The sequence below is a fragment of the Mobula hypostoma genome, chromosome 3, assembly GCF_963921235.1.
Source record: "Mobula hypostoma chromosome 3, sMobHyp1.1, whole genome shotgun sequence".
Lineage (NCBI taxonomy): Eukaryota > Metazoa > Chordata > Chondrichthyes > Myliobatiformes > Myliobatidae > Mobula > Mobula hypostoma.
Window position 1 is genome coordinate 111,931,239 of NC_086099.1, and position 15,256 is coordinate 111,946,494.

The 15,256-nt window shown below is 42.2% G+C and overlaps 1 protein-coding gene across 5 annotated transcripts in view; it reads right to left on the reverse strand.

Annotated features, from left to right (window-relative positions):
* Positions 1–15,256, reverse strand: part of LOC134344194 (ankyrin-2-like) — a 978,678-nt gene that overhangs the window by 17,429 nt on the left and 945,993 nt on the right. For all 5 annotated transcript variants that reach the window (XM_063043600.1, XM_063043603.1, XM_063043602.1 and 2 more), the window contains 4 exons: positions 8,898–9,174; positions 6,494–6,583; positions 2,592–2,675; positions 2,138–2,302 (listed from right to left, as the gene is read on the reverse strand). In XM_063043600.1, coding sequence (XP_062899670.1) covers positions 2,138–2,302; positions 2,592–2,675; positions 6,494–6,583; positions 8,898–9,174 — 616 coding nt within the window. The remainder of the gene's footprint in view (positions 1–2,137; positions 2,303–2,591; positions 2,676–6,493; positions 6,584–8,897; positions 9,175–15,256) is intronic.

Here is a 15,256-nt window from a genome sequence, read left to right on the forward strand (position 1 = left end):
TTCTGATTTCATTTTTGTGTACTACTATATCCCTTATATTCTCGAATGCATTCTTGATCCCACCTAACTCTATGACTCCTTTTTCCTATCCCTGTCGCACATAACATCCGGAGACTGGAGGAATTGCTGAGTCGACGGGGTAGGGGGTCGGAGCAGGAAGATCAGGCTCTTACGCATGCTGCAGGGGAGCGGTGGTTGCCAGAGCTGCGGCTCATTGGGCTCTGTAGGAATCTGGCACCTCTGCTCCCAGGTAGATCAGTCGAAGCCATCAAGAAGCAGCTTAAGCTCCTTGGCTGGTCTCCTCTTGACAGCGTGCCTGCCGGTCCATCAGAAGAGGCAGGTATCCTAGAAGCGGGATCTGCGGAACCAGGTGAGGAAGAAGTGACGCCTCCAGGTACAGATGAAGATGGAGAGGAGCGTGAGTGGAGGAGGCGCCTGTAAGATGTTGCGGTCCACCAACTTTGTTCCTGTCGTCAAGATCCTTACAGTGCTGGTGAGGTTCAGACGTTGGTCGAGTTGCTTTGGACAGGGAAGATCTCGACAGAAGAAGCCATCTTACGTCTGGACGCGCACGCTAGGCTCCACTTTCCAATTCGCTGGATGCCTTCAGTTCCTCGTCGACTGTGGACTAGATCGACGGGCGGGCTGTCGAAGAAAGAAGAACGTCGTGTGCAGTACGCACATCTTCAGGTGCTGTATCATTCTAGGCAGAAGGATGCTGCCCAAACAGTCATCTCGGGAGCTTGGAGAACTGCCCACTTGCAGGAGCGAGCTCTTCTGCCCAGCACCCTTGAAGTTTGGTCGAGAATTCTATCTACCGAAGGTAGTCCTGACCCCCGTCCGGCCAGGCGGTCTCACCGACCAGTTGGGACCTGATCCGCCCCATTGAAACATCTGAGGTATCCTCAGCTATTTGGGGTATGTCTGGGGTGGTGGCAGGTCTTGATCGGATTTCGTACGAACAACTACGACGGATTGACCCTTTGTACCTGGCCGGTTATTTTAATGTCATCATGTTCTTGGGTGTCCTTCCCTCCCCCTTCATACATTCCCGCATTACCCTGGTCCCCAAGCACACCTGTGGCGTTACCTCCCCTTCCGATCTACGCCCTATAAATATTTCTTCCATCATCCTTAGGGCGTATCATCCGATCCTTGCCTTCAGATGGTCTAACATTCTTGTTTTACCCATGTTGCAGTTTGGATTTCTCCCTTGTGACGGCACTTAAGCTTCAATGTCCTTCATTAGCCAAGGTTCCCCTATCCTGCCTGCCTTCTCCTTCACTCTTACAGTAACATGATGGTTCTAAATTCTCCCTAACTCACCTTAAGTACCCTCCCATTTATCAGTCAACCCTTGATCTGCTCAGCACCTTTTCTAACCAACCTTTGCAAGTTCCTGATGAATGGCATAAAGATTAGCCTTCAACAAATTGGAGGACAAACTTAAGAACCAGTCGTACCTCTTCCCAATAGGAGATCAAATATTGTCCCCTCTCTAAGATGACACAAAATATTTACATATTAATTGTAAAAACTTTCCTGGGCATACTTAACAAATTCTGCATCTTTAACACTATGCCTATCCCAGTCAAATTGAGGAAGGTTAAAATCACCTACTCTTGCAATCCCTTACCATTTAGTGCTTCTCGATCTTGCTACGTATTTACTCCTGCAATTCCTCTTGACTTTTGGGGGCCTCTAGTATCATTCCATCAGGCTCTGTGCTTTATTTCTTTGAATCCGACATTAAAAAAAATTCACCAGTGTTCTTTTATTCAGTTCTGATGAAGGTTCAGGACCTGAAATTTCAACGCATCTTTCTTTGCCTTTATAAGTGCTGAGAATCATACTTTGTATTCGCATCATTTTAGCTTTAGGTATCTTAGGATACGGGATTAGATGCTTCTGTGTGTCAAGAAGGACTTTGATTTTTCACATTTGCCAGCACCTGGATAGTCCATATATTTTTGAGATAAATATTTTGTCTCATGTGTAGACAAATAATAATACATTAACCACATGTTTGGGATTAATCAGATTAATGTGCTACTTGTCTTAATGCATTGTAGGTGTACTTAAAAACAAATCATAATTAAGTAAAGTAGAAATGGTAAGAAAAGCATTTTAAGCTGACCTCTGACTGCTCACTGTCACTTTTTAATACAGTCCGCTTTAAAACTTTTGAATATCCGTCATCATGTTCAATTCTAATTGGTTCTTGCTCTGCTCCTTGTATTACCACTTCTTCCTTTTCAGTGCCATCAGGGGAAACTAAGCGTCTAATAATCTTTCTGGTAACCTTAAGGAAAAATGAGAAAATAAATGTTTAAAAAAACTTCCATTTTCACTTGTATTCCTAGTGTGATAAAATCATCAACAAACAAACATTGTTTCTCTTGCCAAGATGTTGTCTGTCCAGGTATGTATTTCCTATCATTTTTCTACTTTTCTACAACTTCTCCTCATTTTACCTTCACCATCTTTAGCAATGTAGCAAGTTATAATGAATAAAGGCATATGTCAAAGCTGGAGTCTGTGGCCAAATGGAAAATGTTGGAATGCTAGAAAAAGTTTACTCATGGCATTACCTTTTTTACAATAGTATTTCCATGTTCATCTGTGTATTGTTCTTCAGTGACTGACTCCGGTAGGACATCGGGCATATCATCTGCCTGCAAATTGACAATGCTCACTGAATTTCAAATAATGAAGTTTCTGCTGTGCAATTGATACTCAAATGCAATTTACCCCAGTTTTCACAAGTGAATTTGTTAGTTGTGAAAACGATGCACTGAAAGTGAAATCTTTTAATTAATATAAATGGATAGCACTTTTGAATGTTTAGTTTTTCTTCCATTAAAAGATAATGGTCAATATTCTTGAGTCAGAAATTACTGCAGCTTTAATAATACAAGTTTTTCACAAAAAATAGCTCTTGGAGCAAACCTGTCTAATCCACACAATATTAGTTACTGATATGATTAAAAATCTTCAGTCTATCAAATATCCTTTGGATATTTTTGGCTTTGTATGATGTCTATATAATTTTTAATACAAACAGATTAATTTTAAGCAACTCAAAAGCCTGCAAAAGGACACGCAAGTGGAAACCAGCACAAAAATTAGTATTCCATGTAATGTGTACTTATAATTTTTGCATCTTTCCACTGGATTAAGTAACATTGTGCAGGAGAAACAGTGCTTCCAATTGAAACTAGGGAACTTAAAAGCCTTCAGTATACTTTCATAGCTGTATATAATCCTGTTAAAGAATCATACATAGAAATAGTTATTTTCTAAATGTTTTCCTCACTATGAGAATGTTGCAAAATTTCATCCTTTTACAATATAATAATATAGAATATGTTTTGCACTTAAATCACTTGCTTTTCTATTTTTTTGAATGTGGAAAACAGCTCAAATATCATGGAGAAACAGATGTTAATACAGAATAGATCCAATATGCATTGTCAGAAAGATTTAAAAGTTTGGGCTGAGTTTGTAGAGGTGGTCAAAGACACTGTTCTAAGTTTTGAAAGGAGTTCTTAAAGGATATAGTGTTGCAGTACAAAACATAGGGGATAAATAAGGGATTTCCAGAGGCAAAGAATATCAGCATTGGTGGCAGTGACAGTAAAATGTGAGGTTCCACAGAATGCTATGTTGGGTATGGGTTGGATGTATTGCTGGAAAGGTGTGCAAATGTAGAATGGGAGAAATCACCACTGATTTGAATTTCATGCCCTCAACAATGCCCAGAGTGCTGGAGAGCTAGCGATGCAGATTGAGCATCGAGCATCTTCGCTCCATCTGTAGTAGAAGCCAGGTCCGCCCATTTAATTTCCACTTCTCATTCCCTTGCTATGTCATGGTCCGGTCCGTGAAGTCCGCATTCCATTGCTAGGTAGGTCCAGCCTTTGCCGCTACCTAGTGTTGGGAACCGTCTTGTCGTGTTCAGCATTCTGCGTATAAGTCTTATGTCTTGTTCCCAAGGAGGGGTCCTGGCTCTGCATTCCTGCCTCTCCCTCGACCAAGGCTCTGCATTCCTGTCTCTCCCTCGACCAAGGCAAGGCTTCGTGTTCTCATCCTGTCCACCTGCTTCGTCCTGTGCTGGAGTCTCTCGTTCTGTCCTGTAGCCTCACCTAGTCCTGTCTCCCAAGACCACGTCATGTCTTCGCCTAGTTCTGGGATCCGAGCCCGAGTCAAGACCCAGGTTCTTGTCCCAGCTCCTAGTCTGCATCCAGTCACGTTCCTAACTCTAGTTCTCTAGTCCTGTCCTGTTCCTAGTAATTCAGTGTCTGTGTCTTGCATTTGGGTCCGCCTCTCATCAATGCCCCCCCCCCCCTTTATGACATGCTAACGTATGTATCTGTGCATAGCCCCATCTATTGACAAGTTGAGGGTAGATACAGATTAGAGGACAACACCTCATAATCTTCCTTGGAAGTCTCCAACCTGACAGTGTCACACTGATTTCTCTAACTTCCAGGAACAATTTCTTCTTCCCACCTCTGTTTTCCCTGATCCTTCTGACCCCATTACTCCTTCTTTTTCTCCTCCATCGCCTGTATGACCTTCCCTTCACCCATACCTTCCTCTGACTGGTTCCCTCCTCCCTTCCTTTAATCTGTTGTCCTCTCCTTTCATATTTCATTTTCTTCAGCTGTTTGCCTCTTTCACCTATCACCTCAGAGCTTTTCACTAATTTCAACTCCCCACCCCCTATCTCCTTCCCCTCATCTGTATTCACCAATCACCTGTCAGTGAGTACTCTTCCCCTCCCCCACCTTTAATGTGCCCTCTGCCCTCTTTCTTTCCAGTCCTGATGAAGGGTATATTAAATTGAATTCATCGATCTTAGCTAAACAGATATTTCAGTTTCAAAAAGTACTGGCCAATTATAACACTCTAATATAACAGTAACACTCTTTTTATCTTTCCACAAGATGCTGCCCGATCTCTCATATATTTCTAACATTATCTTGTATGTCCAATTTTCTACATTTTTAGTGTATTGCGTCTTAGCCTGAGAATTGTTATTTCTTCCTTCTCCTGTTTTTACTGTTCTTCATCGAATTAAATCTCCTCCAAGCAGATCAGTTGTGATCAACAAGCCTTGACCACTTTCTCTCTCAGCCACTACCACTCAACCCTTTCAGAGACAATCCCTTTACTTTCTCTATCCCCTCCTCCTACTCTACAGCTTATTTCTAACTTGATAATTAAGTGATCCTGATTTTGAGAAAAGGCCATCGATCTGAAAAATTAATTACATTTTTCTCCTTAAACATATTTCATGACTTGCTGGGTATTTCCACCATTACAAGCTATTTAAAGTTCAAAAAAACATAAATGTACATGGGCTACAACCAAGTCTGATTTAGGACAATCCTGGATCACTCATTCCCACTATAGTTCACCTAGCATAGTAAAAAAAATTTAAAAAAAATTTTAAAAATTGCTCAACAAAAATGGATGATGACTTGTGGTGCAATAATATATTGAAATCTTTGAAGATGTTATTTTTTGAGTAGATTGGCCTGTCTTGTACATTTGATATTTCAATAATATTTGAGTAATATTATATATAATATATACACACACGTTTAATTAAGCGTACTTGTTAATTCAATTACAAGATATATGTAAAAATATGTTAATTGCATCCATCATCACACTTCCACATTATATATGCATGCCTTGCTAAAAGTAAAGATGAGTCAGACCCGTATTTCGGATTCCAGTATCCTCCACTTGATTCATTCAATGTTTTGAAGTTACAAAACATATACTTGCCACATTCTTGAAAATGCAATGTCACTGTTGATAGGCTTTCTTTACAAGACCAAACTGAGCCAGTTAAACATAAATGTGACACGATGGCACCAATCCTGACTTCTGATGCTATCAGTGTGAAATTTACACATTCTCCCTTTTATCAGGTGGCGTTCTTTCAGGTCTCTAGTTTCCTCTTACGTTCCAAGAACGTGCACTTGTGTAGGTTAATTGTTCACAGAAAAGTACCCCTAATATGTAGATAAGTGGTAGAATTGATGGTACTGCAGGGAGAATAAACTGGGTTAGTGTAAACATGGGTGGATGATGGTTAGCATAGACTTAATGGGCTGTTACCTTACTATATCTTAACGACTCCATAAATGCACAATTAGCTATTCTTGATGCAAACGTAATCATAAGCAACAAATTACAAATAAAAATTGTGATCTGATGCACTGAATATTCTGGTCAAGCACTAATAAAAGGAAAATAAATTGCAAGCAAAAATTGCTTATTTGTTTTAAAATAAACAAATCAGATTCTGTACAACTTCCATCAAAAGCTAAGAGCTACAGTCCATGTCATGCTTGGACTCTCAGCATGCATCACTACAGAAACCAGACAATGGTGATTCAGTGCACGTAGTTCAATCTAAATTGAGAACTAGAAAATTCTACAATAGACCAAAGGGCAGCATGTTTGTGTTGGATACCTGGATAATCACCCGGCGGCGAATGACCCGGGTAGTTACAGTCTCCTCATCAGAACTGCTTTCCTGTTCCCCCAACTCTTCTACTATCTCCTGGTGAAAACAGTCAATCAGTCATCATTTACTTTAGCGTGTGCGTGTGTGTGTGTGTGTGTGTGTGTGTGTGTATATATATGTGTACACGTAGAGTTTACATACTGCCCGTAATTTTGTAGGTTTCGTTTGGGAGCTTCCATTTCCTTCTATATATTTAATTGCCCATTGGAAATTGCTGCTGTTATGTTTGTGAATAGTAGAATTTGGGAGAAATTGATAACAACATTTGGAGAATAAATTAGAATGAGTGCAGATACTTCTTGATGTGTGGGCTCTGTTTATGTGATACTTGACTGAATGACACTAATTATACCTTGTTTTAGGCACAATGTTGTGCTCAGGAAATACAGACAATTAAAGTTCTTTTCTGAGAAAAATCTTTCCAGATTTCAAGAGCAATTATCTAACACAAATGACCAGCAAAAATGTTCAGCCATATTGGCCCAGTCTGTGGTATTCAAGCAGAGGCAGGGGTGACATTCTACTGTACTTCCTTTTACCCACATTAGAAAATGGAACATCTTTCAATTTTCCTCTGCTTTCGTGTAGCTGAGATAAAAATCAACAATATATTACTCCTGAACTCCACATTTACTACTCAGATCTATTAAACACATCAACAAACTACCAATGTAAAACTGATTTTGTGAAGATTAAGTTATGAGTTAGATTTATTTAGTTCAACTGGGAACAGCCTACTTCAAACAAAAATTGCCTTGTGGCAGAAAGGATGTTTTGCACAAAACTGGACATCTATTTTTCTCTTGAAGAAAGGTGGATCTGGGTTCAAATTATTTATGTTAATTGAAAAATGCTAATAAAAGGGTTAAGGAATGCACCTTGGAATAGAAGTAGCTTTTAAACTTTATGTAGAGTCTGAAAAAGAAAAGCAAATAGAGAGCTGAAGAGAATGATATTGAATCCCTGACCTTAGAGCCTAGCCTGCTAAGGAACTACCAGCTTGTGACTTGGTTGAGGAAAGGAACTGGCAAAAGGCCAGAGAGACAAGTTTTTGGAGAGTTTTATCTCTGACGAAAGATACAAAGATAAAGATGGAGAATGCCACGGGCAAGTCGAAATAAGAAAGTGAAATGAAAGGGATCCAGGAATCAGGTGACAACATAAATCAGCCAGCAAAAGGGTTTGATGAGTTCAATGATGTGGAAAGTGGCACACGGAGAAATTCTGCAAAAAAAATATTGGAACACAACACCTTTATTTTAAGCAAAAATCAGATGACCAGTTTTTATTATTCTACCTGCCATAACAGATGATGAATTAAGTTAGTGATAACAATTTTGCGTATCGCCTGTTGCTGGGGCCGGGGTCAAAACGCTCGGCAAAGATGGTGCTCGGTGCATCGGTGTCGGGAGGAGGTCGGAGGCTCAGAGTTTTTCGGATGGACTCGGAGTCGGACTGTGGTCGGATGCTTCCGGGATGCTGCATCGGCAAGTTGGTGGCGCTGGGGGTTTACCGTCTGCATGAGATGATGGGACTTTGAGAACCTCTGAGACTTTTACTGTGCCATGGTCTGTTCTTATCAAATTACGGTATTGCTTTGCACAGTTGTAACTATATGTTATAATTATGTGGTTTTTGTTAGTTTTAAGTCGGTTTGTCATGTGTTTTCGTGATATCATTCTGGAAAAACATTTTTATCATTTCTTAATGCATGCATTACTAAATGACAATAAAACAGGACTGCGTGTCCTCATAATCATAATCATTGTGCAGCTAGTAGATCTGCTATCCCATAGCTTCAGCAACAAGGTTGATTTTGGCCTTGAGTTTGTATGTGACTAAGTAAGTTCCCTGTCACATCCTCTCACACCCACAAAAGCATACACTTGGCAGGTTAACTGACCGTTGTAAATTGTGGATGAATGGGAGGGAGATGGGGGTGGAGGAAGAATATAATAGATTAGGGTAGGAATACTGTGAAAATAGATACTTGGTGGCTGGTGTAGACTTCTTGACCTGTTTCCATGCAATATCCCTGATTGCTTAACTCAAATAAAACTGATCTTTGAAATGGCTGAATTGTTGATGTAGAGAAAAAAACACCTATACTTTTACACTGCGACTTGCCCTGTTAGATTCCAGAAGTCAATAACTGACTTCCGGCATTTGCACTATTGACCCTGTAATAAGAGAGAAGCAATCAGTAGTGTAGATGTATAAAACTCAAAGACACAAGTTCCCAAGAATATAATCCTGCAGTCTTGAATATAAATGTAGGTAGCTTTTCTCACACAATATTGTACCTCAAACAAAATGTTCAGTACTTCGCGGTTTTACTGTAGCTTCGTACCTTTTCTAGTGATTCTTCCTCAAAAGATTTCTTAATGTTCTCTGGCTCACTCTCTGTGGTTTCCCCTATAGTGGGACCAGCTGTTTGGGTGGGCTGTAAGCCCTCATCAGGCTCCTGTATTATTGGAGTTTGTTCATCTATTCTCAAGTTTACCAACTCTGTAGATTCCTCATCTGCCTCTTCTTCATCCTGGATAACAGATTTCTCTACCTCCCTGGACTTGCCTTGATAGAAGTCAGAATCTTCACCAGAGGATGTAAAGTCTTGATCCTTCACTCTGTCCATAAAGAATTAAATTGTTATAGGTATCTGGATTTTAGTAACAATAGGATAAGGCTGATATTGAAACTCTTTTGACAAATAAGGTGATTATTGACTTCAGAAGAACTTGCACCATTTTCACCCTTCTTGTGCTGGGGCAGCACAGCAGTGGAAACCACAAGCAGTTTCAAACTCCTGTGCGTGCACATCTCATACAACCTCTCATAGTCCTAGCAAACATCCTACACTGTCAGGATAGCTTACCAACATCTCCACTTTCTGTTGAGGCTGCAGGGAGCTGGACTGTGCACATCATACTACAGATACACAGTAGAGAGCAACCTGACAACATGCATCACTGCATGGTACAGAAACAGCTCTGCAGTGGAAAGGTACTTAAAACTGCCCAACACATCATCAGCACCAGCATACCCACCATCAAGGACAGATATACAGAAAGGTGCCAGAAAACGACCAGTCACATCATGAAAGATCCCACCCACCTGCTCATGGACAGTTTGTCTAACTCCAGGGCCTGTCATCTACACCAGGACCACCAGAGTCAAAAATTGTTACTTGCCCCAAGCAGTAAGGCTGATCAATACTTTCACCCATCATAAAGAAACTATAATAATATAATTTTGTTTTCAATTCAAAATCAATCACTGTGATGCACTCCAAATATTTTTCAACAAAATCACAACAATTCACTTTTAAACAAATAAAAAAATCTGTACCATTTGATTTCAAATGAGGCAGGGAAAAGAATTCCCATTTCCCACTGTGGAGTTATTGTTTAGCTGCATGTGCCACATCCAACCCTCTGGTTACAAGTGGTGCTTATGAGTTTGTTTCAGATCTACACCTCGTCAGAGCTGTACTTAGCCACTCAGTCGTAAGTGCAAAGTGAGTACCTTTACAGATGGAGATTGTGGAGATGTTAACAATCTGAACTGACTGGGGTCCACAAATAAGGAAATCCAGGATCCAACTGCATAAAGAGATATTGAGGTCAAGGTTTTGAAGCTTATTGACTCATTTTGAGGGGATTATAGGATTGAATGGGGAGCTGTGTTGATAAAGAGCATCCTGATATATGCACCTTTGCTGTCCAGATGTTCCAGAGTTGAGCAAAGAGCCAATGAAATGTGAACCTGTTGCTCCAGTAGGCAACTTGGAGTGGATCCAAGTTGGTTCTCAAGGAAGAGGTATTTATTTATTTATGATACAGCACAGAATAGGCCCTTTGAGCCATGCCGCCCAGCAATCCCCTGATTTATTTCTAGCCTAATCACAGGACAATTTACAGTGACCAATTAACCTACCAACTGGTACATTTTTGGACTGTGGGAGGAAGCTGGACCACCTTAAGATTATTAAGGGATTGGACACGCTGGAGGCAGGAAGCATGTTCCTGCTGATGGGTGAGTCCAGAACCAGAGGCCACAGTTTAAGAATAAGGGGTAGGCCATTTAGAATGGAGTTGAGCAAAATCTTTTTGACCCAGAGAGTGGTGGATATGTGGAATGCTCTGCCCCAGAAGGCAGTGGAGGCCAAGTCTCTGGATGCTTTCAAGAAAGAGATGGATAGAGCTCTTAAAGATAGTGGAATCAAAGGTTATGGGGATAAGGCAGGAACTGGATACTGATTGTGGATGATCAGCCATGATCACAGTGAATGGCTGTGCTGGCTCGAAGGGCCGAATGGCCTACTCCTGCACCTATTGTCTATTGTCACCCAGAGGAAACCTATGTGGCCATGAGGAGAACATACGGGCAGCAGCGGGAATTGAACCTGGGTTGCTGATACTGTAAGCGTTGTGCTAACCACTATGCTACCAAGCCGTTGCTATGTTTCATCAGCAGTCTCTCAAAATGCTTCATCACTGTGGATGTAAGTGCTGCTGGATGATAGTCATTAAGGCAGGTTACCATGTTCTTCTTCAGCACCGGTATAATTAAATTAAATCCTGCTTGAAGCAAGTGGGTACCTCAGACTGAGGTTAAAGATCTCAGTGAACACTCCAGCCAGGCATTTACATGAAAATAAAGAAATACAAAAGAACTTGTAGAAAAACTAAATTATACATAAAGACTGACAAACAAACAATGTGCAAAAGAAGACAAATCCTGCAAAAATAAAAATGTGAATAAATAATATTGAGAACATGAGTCGTGGAATTCTTGAAAATGAATCATAGGTTGTGAAGACAGTTCACTGTTGAGGTGGGTGAAGTTATCTACACTGATTCAGAAGCTTGACAGTTTTGTTAATATCCAGGGCTGCTTGTCTGAATGATTTTGGGGTGCACACTTGTCTATGAGTGTCTTTATAAAGTCCATAATGATGGTGGCATATTCATTCAGGTCTTCTGATTAGACCCTGAACCTTCCCAGTCCACCAAAGCAATCACGTTGCCACTCCTCTGTCTCCTGTGATCACGTCTTTGTTGTTCTTACCTCTGGTTTCTTGCTCGTAAGCCTCTGCCTATGTACAGGTAGGAGGAGGAGAGCGAGATGATCAGATTTCACAAAATTATGTTGAGGGATGGAATGGTAGGCAGTCTTGATGGTAGAGTGGCAGTGGTCAAGTGTGTTGGGTCCTCCGGTGCTGCAAGTGATGTGCTGATGATAGATGGGCAGAGATTTCTTCAAGATAGCCTGATTGAAGCCACTAGCAAGGATATCAAAGGTGTCAGGGTAGGCTGTTTCTTGTTTGTTAATCATGGCACTTAATACATTGAGCACCTGCTTGACATTTCCTTTAGTGGTATGTAAACTGAGGCCAGGATTACAATGGAGAACGAATCAGCAGAAGAACATCTAATAAGTTAGGGGTGTTTACAGTGGAGATGCTGGCAGTGTTGGTTGCGTTGCAATGGGTGCAGAAAGCCAGACGAGCCAAAGCATTGATATGTTCAGATTCATCCTCAGTTCTAGCAAGTTTAAGGTCTTTTCACACAAACAGTCGGCAAGATGTACTTTATGAAGTCCTTCAGTTAGTTATAAGAATTGCAAATCAGGGAGGTCAGGTAAAATTTCTATGGGTTCCAGCACATGTAGGGGTGAAGGGGAATGAGAGGGTGGATGAGTTGGCAAAGAGGGTGTTAAAGAAAGAAAATGTGGAAATGCACATTAGTATCAGTAAAGCAGAGGTTAAATGTGTAATCTGGGAAAAAGTCAACCGAAAGTGGCAAGAAAGATGGGACAGGGAGGGGAAAGGGAGGCATTTATATCAAATACAAAAGAGTTGTTGCAGTTACTAGGGCAGGTAATGGAAACAGAAGAGAGGAAATTGTGTGGACTAGGTTAAGGCTGGGGCATTGTGCATTAAACAAAACATTGAAAATGATAGGGAAACACCAGACAGGATTGTGTGAGGAATGTCAGGAAGAGGAGTCAGTAAAACATGTAGTTCTGAGTTGCAGGAAGTATGGGATACAGAGAGAGATGATGAGAAATAAATTAAGGGAGTTGGGGGTGCAGGAATTCACATTAAAAGGGTTGCTGGGCATGGGTGAGAGAGTACAAGAACGGGTATTTTTAGCATTTTTAAGGGGTACAGGGGTTTTTTATAGAATATGACGAATAAACAGGAATAGGATACGAGGATGGTCAAAGATGGGAGGGTGAAGTGTAGGTTTGTGTGTGTGTGTGTGTGATTGGGTGAAGGGATTTAGAATGTATGTCTAGTGCACAGTCTGGAGCAGAGGGTGGCGGTAATGCACCATTAAGCTGGATGCCAACCGCCGTAAAACAAGATACAGACAGACAGACAGACAGACAGTCAATGGAGAACTTGCTTGATAAGTAGATATTCCAGGTTGGGAGAACAGGAGTGAGACTAGACCTCTGTGTCTGAGCAACACGATGAGTTTATCAGAAAGCAGACACTGCTTCCTCGACACTTTCTTGATAAAGCTGTCCAATCCATCTGATGGATTGACAAGCTCCTGGGCTGGAGTGTGGGAGTGAACAATATCATAGTCATAGAACACTACAGCACAGAAACGGGCACTTTGGCCTTTCTACACTATGCTGAACCATTAATCTCCCTGGTTCCATCGACCTATACTAGGATCATAGCCCTCCCATCCACATACCTATCCAACTTCGTCTAAAATGTTAAAACTGACCCTGGGCAGCTCATTCCACACCCTAACCATCCTCTGAGTTCTTGCTCATATTCCCCTTAAACATTTCACCTTTCACATGACCTCTAGTTGTGGTCTTATCCAATCTCAATGGAGAAGCCTGCTTATATTTACCCTATCTGTACACCTCATAATTTGCATGCCTCTATCAAATCTCCCCTCAATCTTCTACATTCCAGGGAGTGAAGTCCTAACCAATTCAATCTTTCCCTATAACTCAGGTCCTCAAGCCCCAGCAACATCCCAATTGTAATTTTTCTCTGCACTTTTTTTAATTGTATTGTCATCTTTCCTGTACATAGCTGACCAAGATGGGACACAATATCCTAATTAGACCTCACCAATGTCTTCTGCAACTTCAGTATAACATCCCAACTCCTGAACTCATTACACGAGGAAATCTGCAGGTGCTGGAAATTCAAGCAACACACACAAAAAATGCTGGTGAACGCAGCAGGCCAGGCAGCATCTATAGAAAGAGGTACAGGTCCGAAATGTTGACTGTACTTCTTCCTATAGATGCTGCCTGGCCTGCTGCATTCACCAGTATTTTTTGTGTCCTGAACTCATTACATTGATTTCTGAATGCCAATGTGCCAAAGGCATGCATATCAATGATGCCACTTTCAAGGAATTATAGGACTGTATTTCTAAATCACTCTGTTCTACCCCCAGCGCTCACCATGTAAGACCGACCAGGTCCTCCCGTAGTGCAACACCTCACACTGTCATGGTCTGGTCCGTGAAGTCCACGTTCCGGTTCACAATCCAGTCCGGGAACTCTGGACTCTGGGTCTTCCAGCTGTCCCTTGTTTCAGTTGGGCTTAATCATAGGCACCTGATGCTCATCTTGGGTCTGGGAATATAAGTGGCCCTGGGTTTGAGTGTGGGTGCTGGTTTGTCTTGCCAGTATCCTGTCCTTGCCTCTGTGGGGGAAGTCAGGCTGTCTTTACTGTTACCCTGCGGTTGGATCTGTTCCTTCCTGTCCTTGCCTCTGTTGGGTAAGCCAGGCTGTCTTTGCTGTTATCCTGAGGCTGGATTGGACTGTTCCCTTCCCTTCCCTTCCCCTTCCTTCTGGAGCCTTTGCCTGTGACCTGTGTCTGGAGCCTTGCCTGCAACCTTGTCAAGTTCTATCACCAGAGTGAGACCAGAGCCTTGCTGTGTCAAGATAAGGAACTGTCTGTTGTTGAGTTGGAACTGTCTCTGTGTCCACGCCTTCACTAGGTAGGTCTGGCCATTTGCTGCTACCTAGTGTTGGGAACCATCTTGTTGTGGTCAGCATTCTGTGTAGAGCTCTGGCCCCAAGTCCTGTTCCCAAGGAGGAGTCCCGGCTCTGTGTTCCATGTCCCTGTGTTCCTGTCTCTCAAGTCCAAGGCTCTGTGTTCCATGTCCCTGTGTTCCTGTCATCCCGAGTCTGAGGTTCCTGTTGCCCCCAAGTCCAAGGCTCGGCTGTTTCTGAGAACCAAGTCAAGGCTTTCTGTTCTTGTCCTGACCATGTGCCTCGTCCTGTGCTGGAGTTCTTTTGTCCTGCCCAGGAGTCTCTTGTTCTGTCCTGTAGCCTCGCCTAGTCCTGTCTCCAAAGACCACGTCATGCTTTCACCTAGTTCAGGAGTCCAAGCCCGAGTCAAGACCCAGGTTTTGGGTCCTTGTCCAGTCTCTTGCTTGGAGTCCAAACCCAAGCCTCGTCATGTCCTCGCCTCGAAGAACCCAGGCCTCATCATGTCCTCGTCTCGAAGAACCCAAGCCATTTCCAGTCCTGTAGCCACGTCATGTCCTCGCCTAGTTCCAGAGTCCGAGCACGAGTCAAGACCCAGGTTCTGGGTCCTTGTCCAGTCTCCAGCTCGGAGTCCAAGCCCAGGCTCCTAGTTCCCAGTTCCTTGTCCTGGTCCTGCTTGCCTAGCCAATGTCCTAGCCCAAGTCTGTGTTCTTGTCCCAGCTCTTTAGT